The following is a 19,982-nucleotide window of genomic DNA, read 5'->3' on the forward strand; positions in this document are numbered from 1 at the left end:
TGCTAGGCATCTTTTATATCTATTCAGTATTTCAGTCTGGAAAGATTTCATCTTTAAATCTAATTGGGCATTGCAGATCATTGCTATGTCTGTTAGATTGTTGTTGCTCTGCCCCGTTTGTCCTACTGTAACTGTATTGGGAGTTGACCATGCCTTTAAAGCTCCTGATGGGTCGGCTATGGTTCCCATTGGTGCACCTGTGGGGGCAGTTGTTGGTGCTGCTGGCACTTGTGGCTGTGCTGTGGCTGGTGTTGGTATAGCTTGGATTGTTGCTGGTGTGGGGGAGGTCATCAATATGATAGGTTCTAAAGGTATGTTGTGGTTTGTCGGCCCTTGTTCCCCTGTTTGAGGTAATTGTTTCTCCCTCATTTCCCGCAATAACTGCTGCATTTCAGACATGTTCTTGCACAATTTTGCCAGTTTTTTGTTACCTTTTTTGGGGCCATCCGTCACTTTCTGTCTTTTTCATGGTGTAGTGATGTCATCTTGGATGAGTGGCATGGTTATCCCATCCCTTGGTAGGCCGTACATATTCTCCCTCACCCAAGCCCAACCATCATGCTCTGCTGCTTCTAAGGCTGCCAATAGGTGTGGGGATTTGGGTTTTTGTGCGTGTGCGGTGGCATCCTGTGATTTAAAGTTTGGGACCCATGTTTTCTTTTTACCTGTTTCGGTTGGAAAGATAAGTTCCAATGAGTTTTCCCTGCTGTGTCAGCAATCTCTGCACAGTTGTCAAATATTGAGCTCTCTGCTCCTGTTTGCTTGTAACAATTGTTATTTACATTTATACAGTTGAAATGCCCCAGGTTGCTGTTTCCCGTGCTGGGAAAGTGTCTAGTGTTGTCATATAGAAATTGTAACTTATTTTTCCCAACACGTTTAGAATGTTGGAGCTGGAGGATTGGTTCGAACCCCCAACCTTTCAGGTATGAGTCACGGCCCTTACTGACTGTGTCACAGAGACTGACCAATAAATTCGATTTAGTTCAGCAAAATAATGCATGTAGCTGTATATAAAATGCATGCTAGTCTGACAAATAAAAAGCCCTCTCTGGGGCTGTTTCTGACGTTTCTTTAGCCATAAAATTGTTGATTTCCCCTGCCGGGCACTCTCCCCAGTTCTTGTGCTTACTTTGTGAAAGATTAGCCGGGGGAGCGGCTGACTGCGGATGTTTACTTTATCCCACTCGCGTAGGAAAACAAAGTTTCTAATGCGCTCGTACGGCGCCCGGCGTGGCAGCTTACCTTGAAATAGACGTATACTAGAAGACGCCGCCTACGCTGAGCCTATTCAGCGCTGCAGGATTTCCTCCGCTCTGCTCAGGTAATTGGATTCTTGTTACTTTTGCGATTCTTCCTGGGAGACTTTGTTTTCTTAGTCAATGTTCGCCGCTTGCTCGTCGTGTTTAGTTGAACAGGTCAATGTTCAAAGGGAAAAAGACGCGGCGAAATGCAACAAACTTTTAAGAGGCTAAAGAAGCAAAGGTTTGGAAGGCAAAGAGTAAACAGTGCACCTCCTGTGTGTTTGGGTCCCCGTTCAGGGTCCACAAACTGATTGTGTTTTCTCAGAGCATGCTGCTCTGTATTTATAAGACCCAGGGGAGCCCTGGGTTTTTGATATGTATAGTAGTGGGGGCTGTTATGTTTCAGCACCCGGCCGGATAGCCTACTATCTGGCCCCCCGGGGGGGCAGGTCTTTGAACCTGATCCCTGCCTGCCTGTTGGTTTCCTTAGGTGCTTAGCACCTTGCTGCGTGAAGGAAGGGTGAGGTGACTGCTCACACCTCACCCTTCCTCAGCATTGTGTTGTACATACTGATATTCTCTTCATCTTGGTGGGAGGAGAGGAGCAGAGAGGGGGAGAGGTTGGGCTGCCCCTCTCCGGGCCTGCTGATGGTAACAGCAGTTACCCTGCCTCGCTTTGTGAGGCACTGCAGCATTGCCCAGAATTTGCAATAGCTCTGCCATTGTACAATCACATGGTCTGCAGTACAGTTCCTTAGGGTGGGCTTAGTTATGAAATCTTGTCTTTCAGGAGGGCAATCACTTTGCTCAAGAACGAAATCCCTGGACTCTTCTAAAAGAGATAAAAGTGGGTGGAAGAAGGAAGAAGAGTGGGGTTGGCAAGGTGTTAAGGAAATGCAAGAAGTGTGTTAAGCGAGGAGACATGATCAGTTTATAATAGATACACTGGGGGATACACTGGGGGAGGAGGGGACCATAAAGAACTTCTTTATCGAGTACAGACCCCTCAGGTATTTGATGCAAAAAGTCAAAAACCCATCATCTACTTAGAGTCCTTCCAGCCCGCCTCTCTTCAAACAACCAGTTCTGCAAAGTGGCTGTCGTGCAACATATAGGTATTCAACAAAACACATAGAAAATTGAAGACATGAAGAGGTCTTACAGTGGCATCTGTGAAATTATTTGTGGCTATGCATAATGAGAATCAGGCATTGTCAGGAAGACATTTCCTTAATTTAAAGGGTCATAGTCCCATTCACATCAATGAACACCCACAGCATTTGCCATTTTAGAAGCCGCCTTTTAACCACACCCAGCCTACCAATGGTAGAATTTGGAAAAAAGCTTCATATATTTATATTTAGGGAATGGCGTGTTACACGCCCCAATAATTATACAGGATTTTTGCACATAAAAGAAATTAACAATGCTCGTAAGCCCTTGCATTTATTGCCCGGCAATAGTATGTTTTGGTCACCCATTTCGAACTTGTCTTGGAGTCTGCCTTTGGAAAAGTCAAATGCCAACAGCGATGTCTCTAGCATGAAAACTTGAAAAAAGAAAATTCCCACACGTCGCACCGATTTGTAACCGTGCACAAAATAGCATGTACAATTCAAACATTGTTGTCTAAAATATAAATGAAAAGTTTTTTTCTGCGGAAGTCATGGCTTGTTTAAAAGAAGGAAAACGGAACAAAAATGTTTGTATGGGCGAAAGTCGAAAGTAGGGCAGAGGAGGAGCCTGGTAAAATGTTCAACAGCTTTCAACAAACCTGCACGGGGATAACATATTACCACATGAACACCTTAGGTAGTAAAAGATCTATGTTGTAGGGTCCTTGAAATACAAACAACTCCTCTGTCATTAATCTGGACCACACACGTACACGTACTTAGTAATTAACACCATTTTCAATCAGAATGTTTTCTAGTGAAGATTGACCATTGTCTGGCAGTAATTCTAGCACCAACAGTAGCCGAACAGAAGGGATTTCCCCACCAAAATATATGTGTACCCTCCGAGTGTTTGAATGCTACTGCCATTGTCTGTAATTTGCTGTCCTTCCTGTGGTGAGGCCCTGGCAGATCTTTCCCTCACAAACGAGTCAGACAGATGCCTTGTATTGTACTCAACAGATTAACTCATCGGCAATTCAAACAGTGTTAGTTTTTCTGTACTTAGGTCTGTCCCTTTCTTCAAATATTACATGTTTCCACAAGTCATCCCAATAAAAGGAATATTATGATACATAGTCTTCCCCCTTTCTATGCAGAAGAAAAACATTTAACACCCTTAGTAATTTGACTGGTGAATCAAGGAGTGGAAAGCACACTTGGTTAATAAATATGTATTACACAGGACCTGCTTGATAACTGCAATAAAAAAAAAATTAAAAAAAATATGCTTCTCAGAAAGATGCGCTTGCTGGGAGAAATAGCTGTTTTAAAGCCTCATAATATGACAGATTTAGTTAATGAACAGCACTTTAGCTGCAGTGAACCCATTCGTTTTCAGACAGCTGTTTCTGCAGGCAGAAATGTCTGTTCAAATCACCATAATTCCACAAGGACCTCGTTATCAGAGAGAATGTGCTACTGGCCATTCTACTCGTGCACAGGTATGTTTCCACTCATGTATGAAAGATTGCTAACCCAGCCCACGCTTTCTAGGTCATGGTTTCTCTTTCATGTGGCTCCTGCTAATGCCATGACCGGAAACTAAACAAAGAGAATTGTCAAAGGTAAAACTTGATCCTGAGAACAAGTGTTGCAAAACAAAGATGGCAGTAACCTGCACCCTACGCGCTTGCTATCTCACCATGTTCTACGCGTTATTCACGGAGCGCTTCTGCATTATGCTGTAGTTAAGAAAAACATTGAATACTCACAGCGATTCAGTGTTTTTTCCTTTGCTAGCCTTGTCAACATGAGTATGTGCGAACTGTGGAGCTGTCTAACCTCTGCACTGCTGATGGAGCCACTGCAAAGAGAAAACATTTAGCTTTAGAAATATGAATAAATGTGGAGTTCCAAGTAAGGGAATTTACCTCAATACACCGCAAAAGCTAGCACATTAGATGTTCTGAAGCACAGCAAAACCTTGACAATCATCTTAAAAGTCAAATAGCAAACTCCACTCTGAGATCAGTTGAACCAAGAGGGCTGCTGCCTCTATTGCTGCCTCCAAGAGTACATTGGTTTTGATTGAGGCCAGCAGGGTTTGTACAGACTCAATAAAACGTGAACTTCATGAACTCATTGCTGCTTGTGTTTGCCAGTCGAAAACCTCAAAAGGATTCCGGAAGCTGTCTGCGGAATGCCCACACTCCCCTAAATCAGCAAGGCTTCAGTGGCAAACCCTATGACCGCTTTACATTTGAAATACTTATTTGCAGTGAAGCAATTTGTTTCCATGCATTCGTTTTTAAAGTAAATGCTCCTTTCAATAATAGTTCACCTTGATCCTGTAGCTGTTCTTCAATAGGCATATTTCCAATGAAGCCTCTTCATATCACATTCTAAATTAGTTTGCATTATGTAATTGCGCAAGTGAAAAGAAACTTATTATGCTTGATGCAGTCACCCGTAGCTAAGTGTATGGGCTTGATTCACAGAGCATTTTTCAATCGGATTGCGCCATTAAAAAAGGCTTCGGTGAATCAGGCCCTATGACTCTTTCAACATAGAAACTGGAGATAATGCAATGTCATTGTATACACTGTGTATTTTCTGACTATGCTGGGTCAGTCACACTATGACAATACCTATTTCTTCACTGAACTTAAACGATTTTTCTGTAATTAGATCCTTGTCAGGATATGTCATATTCTGACTATTGAGCTGTGCATAGACAAAATAAATATAGAAGAAATATGCCAAAACGACAGAAAAGAGAGTTATGCCCCGAAATACCAGATGATTACAATGTGGAATAAATGGTAAACACTTCACCCCTCCTCCAATTTTGACATACAGTTGTGAGCTTGTTGTAACGAGTTTGATTGTATGGCCACAACCAGTACAGTGACTAGGCAACCTTGTATTTTTGTTCTGTAAATAACTGAAAATTCAGTGGACATATTTGAATGGCTGATGTATGCTAGAGTGAGTCAATAATTGGTGGCCTGTTATTCCAAAGGCAAAACAGGCATAATATGGATATGCCTCGAAAATTGAACATAATCAAGACACATGAATTAAAATTATTAGTGCTAAATACATTATTGAGGTAAATAGGCATATGGTGAATGTTTCATACTCTAATAATATTTGTTAACAAGATATCCAGTCCTTGAGCCACAACTAAAGAATATGATTTATCTATATTGCTGATTGGTCCTGAAGAAGTGAAGCGGTTCAATAAAGGACTACATGTTGAAACTATTTAGTTTGTTAACAATTTTTGTGACCATATTTTTCAATATGCATGTGGATATTGCAAGACAATAATGATTACATGTTTTGTCCTAATGTTGTTTTGTAAACACACATATTACATATATTCCATTGAACTTAGTGATGTTTGCAGTGTGTGTGTGTGTGTGTGTGTGTGTGTGTGTGTATATATATATATATATATATATATATATATATATATATATATATATGAATATATTGTTTTAGAATAATATTTGTATATAGGTCAGATGGAAACCACTTAGATAAAATATGAAATTGTGTACCTCACATTGTAGATATCCCTGACAAAAGTGCATCCAAGTCCATTTTGAATGAATTTGCCAATCAGGATGAGCTTGCATATCCTTACTTTACGTTAAAGGATCATGGCCTTGCTACAGTATTTTAAGCATGAGGTCATGTTATCATATTCTGGAGGGGGTAAGGCCTACTCCTGATAGATTCAGAATAATGATTTCACTTAATGATCTGCATCATCCACACATGCCTTAAAGTAGGACATGTTCTTTTATAAGAGTACTTTCTTACAGTACAAATCATGGATGTGTGGCTCAATACATTTTAGTGGGAAGATTTGTTTTTTGCCCAGTGCATTTTGAAAGCATTTTCCTATTTTCTAAAATGGCAGACATTATCAGATGACTAATTGTTTCTAATATATTTGGTAGGTTTGATCTTACATTTAGAGGGGGCAACACCTAGACAAGCGTGGCAGTGAAACACATATACAGCAGAGTTACAATGTTTCAGAAGCAGGTTCTTGTAGAATGGTATTGGGTGGGATGGCTTGTCTGAAGACGCTGACTCAAGTTGCTGGATTTTCTGGTACATGACTGATGATTTCAAAAGAAATGGTCCTAGGACTGAATTGAAAATGGTGTGAATGACTTAGGCACGGTCCAACCAGGCAAGTGAATGTGATTTGGACATGCAATTTTTCAAGGACTGGGAAGGGAAGAACTCTATCGATATCCAATCCATCGTGTGAAAGTGTAGGTAAAAGTTGCAAGATTACAAAGATGATTATGTCATGTGCCATTCCTTGTTTATAACAATTTGAATGGTTTTTCTACTAGATGGATGGTATACATTCCAAGAGCGGAAACATCCTAAGAATTAGATTAGGGAAATTCTAGAATGCCAGTAAGACAAAACACATGTTATTTAGGTCGGTTAAAATTGATCTTAAAAAGGAAACGAAGAGGCTGCGCTGGTAATACATTTCACTAGAAAGAACTGCATAGACACTTTTAGTGGGACACCCTTGCCTCAATCACTTTCTTGGTCCTTAACAGGATATTGCCCACAGTTTGGGAAGGTCACCTGTTTGTAAATGAACAAGGTTTTTGTAGAGGGAAGATGCTTAGGTGGGCATAGCCTTCATTATGGTTGTGAATGCTGGTGGTGTGCTTGGTTGCAGACCTGGAAGCTGGTCTAACACGTGCTGAGGGAATGTGGAAGGAGATAAATGTCCAACATTATATGCCAAATCAGACAATAGGACTAGACCTTTTCAATGTTGGATACAGATTTCTTTGCAATATAGACTGACATGCTAGGATGTTGCTTTCAGTCTGCCTGGGTGCATAGACTTGATAATGTGGAAGGCATTGTGGAGGTTTCATTTATACAGTTAGTGAAGACCAGCCTAAAATATCTTTTGTGTGTGGGCAAGTTTCGGTTTTATTGGTCTTTGACCGCTACTTCCAGCCTCCCTTTAAACTAATGGGACTCAGGTGTATTAGATGGATTGGGGCTTGGCTACCCTGCTCCACCTCTGTAGATGACGTTCTTGGGATTGGCATGTTGCTCTCCTTGGTGGTCCTCTTTCTTCTCAACAAACTCTGGTCCTGCTTCCCAGCCTCTCTTTGGGGTAAGGGAACTAAGGTGTGCAGGATTGGTATGGGGATCTTGGGAGTCTTTGTTCGACCTGAGAGGTCTCTAGAGACTGGTGAACTACAGCTTCAAGAACCACATCTGCAATCGTGGGGTTGCTGGCATACTGACTGGATGACTGATTCTGATATCCCCTGGCATAGCTTAGGTCCTCGTTTTTCTTTGGGTAGCTTTAGGAGGGAATTCTGCACCTGTTTGAGTTACGACAGCCGTACAAGTGCAGATGTTTTGATGGGATTGCCTTACCTCGATTCTCTTAAAGGAGAAGAAGCATCTATGGTTACAACGTATAAAGACGCTGCACTCCATGTGTCTCATGGCTTGGGCACCAGGGGTTGCTCCTTATGACAACCGTGGGAATGGTATCCCGTCACTTGAAGCAGCACTGGGCCCTCTTGGGCATTCCACCATCCACCAACACGATCAGATAGGGGACTTTGTTGCAGACTTAAAGGAATATGGCACTAGTATGAAAGCTGAATGTCATGGAACCTGCCTGTCCTTTGTAAGGCACTTGTTATATTGCAGATCCGATGAGAACCTTGGCTTATGATGAACATGCTGCAGGTAGTTTGATAGCAACAATTGTTGGTAATAGTGTGAACACCTGAGCGTTGAATTTTATTCCTGGTGTATTTTCTCAATATCTGCCATGTGATGGAAATTCCAAGGCATATTTTAAAAATGCCTTGCAAATGATAGTTCTCCCAGGGCATATGCTGTTAATTGTTAGCAAATAATGCGAGTGACACCAATACCTGTAAATCGGCCAAACATATTCGTTTTGTGATTCCTTGTTCGAATTCCTCATAACTTATGCATGTGCACATTCTGTAATTGTTCAAGCATAAGTCTAATGTCTGGACAAAGCTTTGTAAATCATACCCTTGGAATTTGTATTATCTCCTGTGAATAGAAGTGAATACATTAAGAATAACATGCGCAAAATGCAATAAACCTTTCTGAAATTTCAGGAATAACCAGGGAATAACATGCCCAAAATGAAATGAGCCTTTTCTGAAATTTCAGGAATAACCAGGGAATAACATGCATACAATGCACTAAACCTTCCTGAAATGTCAGGAATGACCAGGGAAAAAAATGCTCAAAATGCAATAATTTCTGAAATGTCAGGAATTACCAGACAAGAAGACAAATGCAAGCTGCCTAAAATGTGTACAGCTAGACATGTTTTCGAGGAAGAATCATTTGAATGTATACAAAATAAAACTTATCTCAGAATGCAAAATAAATATCGATTTTTGTTTTATAATATCCCAACTGCTTAGTGCTTTTGAATGTTGGAAAATATGGTTATTTATTATTAAAATCAAGAGTTCATTGGAGCCACGGTAATGCTAACTCTTTTGGTTACTATTCAGCTCCTTCATATGCAGAACATACAACGTTTGTGGCAAAACTATCAGAATGTGACAGTGAATGTGAATTGGTGGTAAAGAGAAACATGTATAAACTAGTGAAAATGTCTGTCCTTTGAAATGATACCACAATGGTAACTAATTATGGAGTCACAACTAGTATAGTAAAAGCATTTGTCCTCATCTCCAGGAATGGGTGTTTATCAGCAAAACGTCAATAGATTTAGTACATTTATTTAGCATTGGTTTATAAATCCGTGATAATGTGGGTCAACAATAAAAGTGGGCACCAAAAGGTCGTGGATGTCCTCATCCTTCAAGATGTATAGGTCGTGTGGATAAAGGTGATGTCCACATCTTCTTCAGTTTAGTGGTGAATATGTGTATTTCCTTTTGATGAATTAAACATAATCCATTCTTTTGTTTAGGTAGTACACAGTAAAGTACAAGTATTCTTTTAGTAAAAACATTGTCTATTGGAGCAATGCTGTACTTGGAAAAGTATTATGTTGTGTTTGTGTACACCTCATGCTTGGGAAATACTAGGATGTATCATGGAATTCTGTGGTAGCCAAATAGTTTTCATTATGCTTGCACATTGCTGACAGATATTAAGGTCTGTTAAAATGTGGTAATTAGTCATGCTGTATTGTGTTGCACCTGGATTCCTGTTTTTCAGCTCATAGTACAAACATTTTGTCCAGTGACATCATTCAGATCAGATGGTTCCAGGCCTTAGTGTTTGATCAGCAGCAAGTGCTGACGTAACAGCTGAGGTGGAACCTAGCGAGGATAATGATAGGATATAGAGCCCCTCTGATGGAAGCTCTCGCTTAACTTGGCATAGGAGTAGGAAGAAAAGCATTTAGAATTCCTGTGGGAATATGTAAAAGGCAAAAGCAGTAGTCTCTCTCTACAGGGCTACCATTTATGGAGTACCTGGTCCCCTCTCCGCTATTACAGAGAGGGTTCCTCACAAGCATGCTTCTCAACAAATGAGGCAATGAGTGAACAAACATGTATTGCATTCAGAAAGTGGTGGCTGAGAGGGATGGATGGGGTTTGACCATCTGGAGAAATGCGTGTAGCATGTATGAAGGATTTACATCTGGTAAGGGTGTAGAAGCCCTGACGTTTTGGATTTTAATTAATAATACAAATATGAGGGGAATTATCTCTCAGAAAGGGTGGTCTGCTGACCAGACCTACCCTTTCAGCAAACTTCTTGCCAAAAGCATATTTTACAGCTGGTCCCCGCTGAATCATTATCCTGATCTGCAGCAAATTCTCTCCAATGGCAAAGAACCAGCTCAGTGGGCACAGATGCCCTCTGACAACTGCAGTGACAGCAAAGTCACTTCAGTGCAGGAGCTGAATTTAGGATTTGACACCATGTTCCCCAAAACACTTATGTAATGTGGACTAGCTCAGCTTTGGAAGAGTTATGTGGATTCTAGTCAGATAGATTGGCCCTGCAAGCATGCAGGCCATGAGATTGAATGGCTTGGCCTCTCCTCTGCTCCTTTGTGAGGTCTGATAATACCTCTCTCCAGCAGGATAGCCACCCAGCAGGAGCTGTCCCTGTACCAGGCATCAAAGAGCACACCCATCCCAAAAGGGCTAGCCTCACACCAGGGTGGGGCATACCAAAATGACCTTTGATGCTATTCACAAGGGAAGGAGGTGGAGTTAGTGTACACAGTGAGAGATCAGCATATTTGGAGGAACATTCCACCATCTTGTTTTCTATCTATATCTTTCTTACTTCCTGTCCCCTCCACTTCCTTTAATAAAAAAAAAAAGAAACATTGTGGGTAGGATGTCAGAAAGCAAAATAACACTTGTCTCAAGGAGAGGGACTGGACCCCTCAAGCCGGCTTGCTTTAGTCCAATCATCTGTTGACATTTGCCTTCAAAAGAGGGGGTCTCCTATCCCTTCTCTGATTCACTCTTGCACAAACACCTGAGGAATAATTCATTGGAGCTATGTTGGGTGAGTTGACTTTCCAAAACCCTCTGCCAGTAAGCGGACAACTGAGTGTCCAAGGCAGAGGCAAGCTCTGCTGCCTACCCATTCCAATGGCACATTGGAGGTGACCTGCTGCTGGAGAAAGACCTATATCTCTGCTAGCCACATTGCTGCCCAGGACCTCACTGTAGTGAAAGTCCTCTGAAGGTGTGTGCCAGCCTCCCCTATAATTTGGAGCTAGAGAACAAGGTCAACACTTGTCCCTGAGACCCTGGAATGGAACTCACAGCATCTAAGAGCCACGACAGCCCGGATCCCTGTGTTTTCTCCATTAAACATCTGTTAGCCATGATTCTAGCCTATTCAAGCGCATTCAACCAACAGGATCCTTTGACGACGCTTTCAGAACTCAATTGATGTTCGAGCCACTGTGCTACATGCTAAAACCAGGTTGCTGCTGCACCTGGATGAGCACATTGTTGCCTCGGCTCAAACTTGAAAATCACTACCGCATCTGTCGCATTAGAACCGCGAGTTGAACCGACCCTGGTAGCTTCATTGAATCTTAACCATTTAACCGTCCGACTTGAGCACATTGAGTCACCAGCATCTTCATCATCTTGATTGCAGAATGAACCCTGCCAAATGGCTTTTACAATCCACATCTCATTGTGTTCCTCAACGAACAGACTGTCTAGAGCAGCACATCCAGTCACCAGCATCTTCTCTGTAGAACCAACTGTCGAACTGACCATGGTGGCTCTCATTATCCACCCTCCTTAAAAACGCCACTTTGAACCAAAGCAAACTTTAGCTCAAACCTGGCTTGAGACTTAGTCCCCATTTGGAACAACACATCCACCGCAACCAAGCCAAATTTGGACCACACATACAGTATTGAGAAGCCTGGTTTCAATATTGGCATTATTGGCATTATTGAATTGCCAAGAACAGCAAAGGTTACTACTGACTGATAGCTGCCCCTTGGTCCAGCTTTGGGCCCCCGAGAATGGTTAGGCCACCTGTAATCACCTTTTCCCCAGAATATATCCTTTTTAAGAACGTATTGGTTTGATTTGCCTTTCTCCCCTTTTGCACTAACTAGAGTGCCGCATCTTTTTGTCTTTGCATATTCTATGTTTATTCTGTGTTTTTTTGATTGAACATTCTCTTTATTTTGGACTGTTATACTTTGCCGGTTGGGTTGCTACTGGATCACAGTCACATCCCTCTAGAGAGTGTAGCTTTTTCTGGATTCACGTTACCACAGAAGGCGAAGGAGCTAGATCATACAACTGTGCATGTCTCAACTTTAGGAATGGGACCCCTCTTGCTTTGTAAACAGGTGGGGGCTGAGTTGTCACTTCAGTCACTATTCATTCTTTTGCTCCTGTGGTGTGGAAGTAATTTTGTCACATTGGTGGAAGTGGTTGAAATTTGAGACAGACTGTGCCTACAGTTTATTCAGCCAAAATAAAAGTGTGCAGTTAATGTTACAGTCGCTGACAGGCATTTTTGAATTACTCCAATGGAACTTGACATGAGCGCCATACTCACCCTGTGAGTTCTGCCAATTAAGGGTAATCCTCTACAGCAGTAAGGTTAGGATAGACAAGCTATTGTAGTCTCCAAGCTTTTGAGGAAGCTAGTAGTGTGGTGTGTTCCAATAAGTTCTGTACTGATATTGAAGCCCCCACCGCAAGATACCCACTTCTCTGTGGGGCATGGAAGTGAATTACAGTGGCATCACTTCTCACCATTCTGCCCCAATAGGGAAGTGTACTTTCCCAGAGGTCCCAGGCCTCACTTAAGTCCCATGATTCTGGAAGGTCCAATGCCTTCATCAGATCCTAAGTGAGTCACATGTAGGGAGGTTAAGATGAGAAGGAATACCTTATAGAAGAAAGAGGTTTGACCTCAGAGGAGTGGAAGCAAAGGGATGCTTACCATTTGGCAGAGCAGTAAATGAGGGATGAGAGGGGGGGATTGCATCAGCTTTAGCAGTACAACAACAGAGAGATTTTGTTCTGCTGTGCAAGCTGGAACTGGAGACTCAGCAGGAACAAAGAACTTTCAGTGGGTAGGAAAGTACCTATAGTGGTGGCTCAGAACACCTAGCTACCAGCTCCCCAAGGACGTAGTCCCATTGTATGAGAAGGGGAGAGTTATGTTCAACTGGTTCATAAAGTTAGCTTTCCACATCCAGGAAGTGTAAGAGAAGTTGTGGGGTGCAGCCCAAATGAGTTATCTACCGACAGTTAGAAGTGATGTAATCATTCAATTAGCTCATGTGAAGATTTCCATCTATGGGAAGGTAAGGCCACTGTCCTCAGTAAGTTCTGCAAAAACCCTGTAATACCTGAGGAGGTTTAAAGAGCTCAAGAAGAAGGGGAACCATACCTTTAAGGTGATTTCACATTAATCCTTGAAATATCTGATTGGATCGGTCACAGGTAATACGGTTGACACTTTTGATGGCATGCTTAATTTGGTTGCACGTGAGAGTGACCTTGAAAATTGTCAGATGGAGTCACACCAGCATTTAGTGTACGGAAATCACAGAGTCCAGAGAGACGGCCATGGCTGCTGATTGGTATGTTAGTACTGAAGTCCAGAAAAGGTTCAGATGACCAAATTTAAGCCAGGTGACAAAGGGCATGATCTATGTAAACCAAAGGAGGGTAACAACTAAGGTCCTCACCCTCCTGCTAAAAAAGGTTCCCTAAGAGTTTCAGGGTTCATTGCAGTCCTATACATCTGCTCCCACAGAAAGTGTGATGGTGCTCATAGCACTCTGAAAACCACATTCAAAGCCCTGCAGAGGTGCCTTGTGTGTGGAGAGTGGAGACATAAGAAAGGGGCTAATGTCTGCAAGGGTAGGCCCTAGTCGGTTGTATTTAGTGCTATCCTTGTGGAGAAGGAGGAGCTAGACAGTTTGGGCATCATAGATGATTAATTCCCACTAGGCGGAATGTACCCTACTTTTTCTGAGTGGGAAATATACTTGGTTTCCAACAGAGTTCCTAGTTCCTGTTAATACAGAGATCTTCTTGGACTATTTAAAGCCACTCTGAGATTTATCTGTTTGCACTGTTTTATGTTAATTCAGAGGATTATTAATAGTTTTACTGACTGTGTGTGTGAACGTGTTCTTCTTTTTTAATCAATTGGGAAATTGAATCAGGCTTCATTACTGCCTGTGACAGTCTCAGCCTGCAGATTTTTAATCTTGCTGTTTTACTCACGCTGCCTTGAGCTCCCTGAAACTCTAGCAAGTCCTCTTTTTGTTTCTTGGGAGGCGGCTATCTGCCTCACTTTCATTTCCCTCGGGCACATATGCGCTGAAGAGAATGCCCGCGTAGCGGACGGGTGCAGCGAGTGCGCCCTCCGGGTGCCGAAGTCGCGCTTAAGGCAAGCCCGTCCATTCATGTCCGTGGCAAGTCCAGGCTCTGGGGCACTGTAGACATAAGTTCTGACTATGTTAGAAACTGTATTGCCTTTTCTCGTTATGAACTTATTGACCTGGCACCCACTAATGTAGTTTGGCCTTGTGGCTATTCATGCTTACCTGTAGCTGCCTCCTCTGTTCTCCAGAAATCTATTGGCCCATTCCCTTTATTGAAAGCTCTACTGATTAATTCCCTTTCTGTGGTTGCACACCAGGATGATCTGTGAGATATTTTAGAAACATATGCTCCTAATGTGTTTTGCATTACTGAGATCTGGTTTAATGCACACTCAGGTCCAGGTATTGTTCAGCTTCTTCCAGCTAACTATGAGATATTGCAATTAGATCAGTCACCTCCTAAGACTGGAGGTGGTGTTGATTTTGTTGTTGAGAATTCTCTTAATGGTCTGCTAGTTCATTTTGACCATAAACTCCCTTGTGAGCTGCTTCTCATTAAAGTACAGGTTTCCCCAGAATATGCTGCTTACTTTTTGGTGGTGTATCGCCCACCGGGCTATGTCACCACTCAATTTGTGGTTGACTTTGCGCAAGTCATTGTGGATCTTGCCCTTATCTACCCTAACATAGTTTTGATGGGTGATTTTAACTTCCATCTTTTGCAACCCTCTGATCCTGATGCACAGAACCTTGTTGCTTCTCTTGAAGATTATGTTTTTTCTCTCTGTAACCATAGCCCCACTCATCTAGAGGGTAATCAGCTTGACTTGATTTTTTCTAATATTATGGACCTCCAGGTTTCCAAACCCCTTCCTCTGTTATGGTCAGATCATTTTTTTGATCCCTTTTTCTTTTCCTTATATTTCTTCTAATATCAAGTCTGCACCGCCGATTACATTTTTAAAATGTGGGTCCAAGGTTGATATGGACATCATTTCTAACACTGTTATTGTTGCTACTCAGCAGTGTAGAAATGATGGCATGAATATTTGTGATGCTCTGGTCTCTGCTTTGAAACATACCGCTGATGCTTTGGCCCTTCTTCAGCTGTTCCCTTCTAACACTGTGCCCTCAGCTCTGTGGTATTCTCCAGAACTGAGGCTATTGAAACAGAAACAGAAGTACCGCTGCTTGGAGCAGAAATGGCTCCTGTTGTCTGATTTCCCTACTAACGTTGCTTATGCGCAAGCTCGGAATCACTATCAACACTGTATACAAATAGCCAAAGCTCAGCATTATGCTGACAGTATTCTTAAGGCCACGTCCTCTTCCAAAGAGCTTTTTGTGGTAGCCAAAGAACTTTCTACTCCGGTACTAGCCCCTTCCATGGTCACCCGTACTCAAGGGCATTGTGACCAGATTGCTTATTTTTTCCAAGACAAAATACGTATGATACAGGAGAAGATATGTGTGGAGAGACCTATCTCTTCTGTCGCTGTTACACCTGTGAGCAGCCTGACAGACCGTTGTACCAGTACCTTCAGTTTTGTGACCGTCACAGAAAACCTTGTGAAAGACTCATTAGTGAAGCTTAAATCGGCTTCTCCTGCTGACCCTATTCCTTTGCACATCCTGAAGGACCCTTCGATGAACTTGGTTCCTTTGCTTACTGAGGGACTCCAACACATGTGTTTCAGGATTTATTGCTTCTCCTCTTCAGCATACTGTGGTTTCTCCTTGCTCAAGAAACCCATCCTCGATCCTGTAGTGGCCAAAAACTATAGCCCCATCTTGCTTTTTCCGGCAATGAATAAGCTGTTGGAATCTATCATCACTCTTCAGCTGTAAGCTTATTTTGAGGCCAATAATATTCTCCATTCTTTTCCTTCCGTTTTTCGTCCTGGCATGGGTACGGAGTCAGTTATGATTGCACTTCATGATGACATCTCTCTGGCCCAGGACCGCAGAGAGACAAGTGTTCTCATTCTACTTGATCCCCCTGTGGCCTTTGATACTATTGATCACCAGATGCTTCTGCAATTCCTCTTAGAGGCTGGAGTTTCAGGAATGCCTCTGAAGTGGTTTGCATCGTTTTTATCAGATCGCTCTCTGGTGTCGTCTCTTTCCCCCTTTTCACCTCGCCTCCGATGGTGTTGGACTGTGGAGTCTCTCAGGGCTCAGCACTTTCCCCTTTGCTTTTTAATCTTTACATGCTGGCACTTGACAAGCTTATTGCTGCTTTTGGTGTGCATTTCTTTATGTATGCAGACAACACTCTTTTTTTTGTCTAAATGCCCCTAGGGAAAATCCTTCTGAGCTTCTGAGAGACTGCCTTTCAGCTGTGTGCCAGTGGATGTCTGATAACTGGCTAAAACTGAATGGGGAAAAGACTGAGGTATTTGGTGATCAGCTAGGTCCTCAGTAGTGGACCTCTGAGTTTTGGCCTGACTGCCTGGAACCCTGCGCAAAACCCTTCACTGTGGTGAAGAGCCCCGGGATTAAGATCATGTCCTCAGGCTCCAGAGAGGCACAGATCTCGGCGGTCTGCCAGAGTGGGTTTGCGAAACTTAGGGTTTTGAGGAAGGTGCTTCCATTTCTCCCGACTAAGGCTAGTAGTAAAATGGTCACCGCCACCATCATGGGTGCTATTGATTATTCCAACAGCATTCATCTTGGCCAGCCAGAAGCACTTCTCCAACGCCTCCATATCTTACAGAATGCAGCAGCCAGGCTTGCTCTTGGTGCCCCAAGACTATCCTATTCTCACAATCTCCTCCAGGGCCTTGACTTGCTGCCCGTAAGAGCTTGGGTGAAATTCAAGGTCCTATGTACGGTTCATCGACCCATTCACTCTGTGGTGGCCGAGTATTTGCCGACAAAGCTCTCACTGTACCAGCCCAAGAGATCTCTTTGTTCATCCAATCAGTTTCTGTTGGACAGTTCCCGCTTTTGCCGCTGTCGTGCGGGAGGCATATCCTTTTCTGTACTGGCCCCTTCTCTGTGGAATGCTCTCCCTTTTCATATTAGGAGCATCCATGTTTTGTAAATCTTTTGCAAGCAGTTGAAAACCTTTCTGTTTTAAAAAGGTTTTGTACCTCTCTCCTCTCTGGTGATGTTTTCTCCTGCTAGTGCCTTGATGCCTCCAGGTCTTTGCCGCAAGCTACAACTTCTACTACATTACATTACATTACCATGTGTTCATAAATGAGCCCCAGCACTTCGTGATACTGATGAGAATATCACTGTTGTTCAATGACACTGGATTCGAGCAGACCAAATCAACCAATGTCTTGACAAGCAAGTTACGGGATATGATGGCCTTACCTGAGGTCCACTGGCTATCGTGGAGTTCAGTTGGAGGGGCGAGATGTCTCAGCTCCATGTTGCTGTCAAGGACATAATTTCAGTGGACTGCCTGCTAGGGAATGACAAGCCCAGTGAAGAAATCATTGCCATGATCACTAGATATAGGGCCAAGGAAGCAGCAAGGGGAGCAGCACTGGGTCCAGGGGCACTTCCAGCTGGAGATGATGAAAGACCAGCAGTGATGATACTGATCAGCCTAGATCCAGAGCCCACGGAGCCTAGTGGCCACTGTGGTGCTTTCATTGGTGGCACCAAACTCAGTGATCCCAGTGCTGCCTACAAGTGTAGAAACACAACCTGGCATGGATGACACAGTAGTTTCCGACCTTAAGGGCCTACCAGAACTGAGGGACTTGTCCTTAGCTGGAGGTCCCAAGCACAGTTTGACTGCCCCACTCTGGCAGATCTGCATGAACAGGTACAGACGCAGGCTCAGAGGGAAGGCCCTGGGATGTGTATGGTGTAATGGGAGTATGGTCTCCTGTACAGTGAGCCGACGGATTCTGAGGCATGTGATGACTGGAGGTTAGTGTTACCTCAGTGCCACAGGGGGTTCCTAATCCATCAGCTTAAACTATTCCTTTGACAGGTCATTTAGGGTTGATCAAGGGAGCTTACAGGCAGTGTGTCAATTTTACTGGCCCCAATTGGATGTAAAAATACAAGAGTTTGCCTGGACCTGCCACACTTTCCAAAAATCGGGTTAGGTTGGTGGAGCCACAAAGGCCCCCTTATTTCCGATACCAGTGGTTGGGAGGCCTTTCGAGAGAAATGGTATGGACACTGTGGGTCCTTTGGAACCTCAAACCGCCTCAGGGAACCAGTACATCTTGGTAATGATAGACCACTCCACCTGGTACTCGGAGGCTGTACCTTTGTGGAGTATCGAAGCCCCTCTGGTGGCAAAGCCCCTCATCGGGCTATTCCCTTGTGTGGGATTCCCTAGTTATTCCTGACAGGGGATCTAATTGCATTTCATCATATAAGAAGACCATGTGGGATGACTGCGGGTAACTTAGAAGTTTGCCATAGCCTTTTACCCAAAGACGAGTGGGATTGTTGAGTGGTTCAACAAGACACAAAGGGAATGAAAGTGGGCTTGGAAGAGCCCATGAGCAGAACATTAGATTTTCTCCTGCCATGACTACTCTTCTCTTACCGGCGGATACTCAGAGCGTTGCAGGGTTTAATCCCTTCATGCTCCTGTTGGGCCACCCAGTTAGAGGTCCACTATGTCTAGTGTGTGGAGGTTGGGAGGACTATCCCTGAACTCCATCTCATGACATAGTGGACGTTTTACTAGCCCTCACAACCAGAATGGCCAAGTACAGGGAACAGAGTAGCCAAAACCTGAAGTTCATTCAGGAGTTCATGAAAAACGTGCATGGACAGAAGACCGCTATGAATGAGTACACACCAGGCCTCATGGTCTGGATCATGGAACAATAGAAGCCCATCACCTTTCATAACAAGTGGACTGGGGCCTATGTGGTACTGGAGAAAATCAATGAGCTTAACTACCACATTGATACCAAGGTCCGAGGGCAGCTGCATGGGGTCTTTCATATCAACCGACTGAAACTTCATTACACTTAGGATAAATTGGTGATGTCTCTGTCACTGTTGAGGAGACAGCAGGAAACAGGTCCCTTCCTAGATTTGTGGCACACAGAGTCCACTCACTGGGCAGTCTCTAGAGTGAGTCTAGATCTCCCCAGACCTTACTGAGCAGCAATTGCAATACTGGCAGCAGCTGCTGCCCAGTTCAAAGATCTGTTCTTGCTGATTACAGGGAAGATTGATTGGTGCATCCATGATATCGCTAATGGGGTCTGCAAGCCATTGAAGAGCAAGATTCACTGAATGTCTGACTGGCCAAGGACACTATCAAGGAGGAAGTCTCCAGGATGTATGACTAGAGGGTTATTGATCTCTCCAGCTGCCCCTGGGCTAGCTTCATTGTAGCAACAATATCCTGCACATGCTCTGTTTTACTCAGGCCTGATCTTTTTGATTCACAGAACAAAACCTTCTCAAGAAAGGTAAACTAAATGCGGGTACAGTTACTAGAGTTTAACTTTTGTGAGTATGGTGTGCGTTGCAGATGTCACAGCTATTTTGTTGTCCATAAGCCACAGTGGAAGTAATGCTTCTCTAGATCTCCACCAATATATGACCTGCGGCTGTTCGTAAGTTTGCTTACCTCAACAATGATTCCCAAGACTTTGCATCCCTTCATTGTTTGTTCCACGCAAACAAGGTCAAGGGTCAAGTGCAAATGTCTACTGGTTTCCAGTAGAATGGCCCCTGGATTCACAGCCAAGCCCTTTGAGATTGTCTGTCTCCTTCACTTTACTTATT

The 19,982-nt window shown here is 43.3% G+C and overlaps 1 protein-coding gene across 3 annotated transcripts in view; it reads right to left on the bottom strand.

Annotated features, from left to right (window-relative positions):
• The window catches only part of PPFIA2 (PTPRF interacting protein alpha 2), a 2,558,488-nt gene that overhangs the window by 95,303 nt on the left and 2,443,203 nt on the right, over nt 1-19,982 (bottom strand). For 2 of the 3 annotated variants that reach the window (XM_069629311.1, XM_069629313.1), the window contains one exon: nt 4,135-4,226. The exons of the other annotated variant lie outside the window; for it this stretch is intronic. In XM_069629311.1, coding sequence (XP_069485412.1) covers nt 4,168-4,226 — 59 coding nt within the window. In that variant the 3' untranslated portion in view covers nt 4,135-4,167. The remainder of the gene's footprint in view (nt 1-4,134; nt 4,227-19,982) is intronic. 3 annotated transcript variants of the gene reach the window in all.

This window comes from Ambystoma mexicanum, chromosome 12, assembly GCF_040938575.1.
Source record: "Ambystoma mexicanum isolate Mex_15411 chromosome 12, UKY_AmexF1_1, whole genome shotgun sequence".
NCBI classification, from domain to species: Eukaryota; Metazoa; Chordata; class Amphibia; order Caudata; family Ambystomatidae; genus Ambystoma; species Ambystoma mexicanum.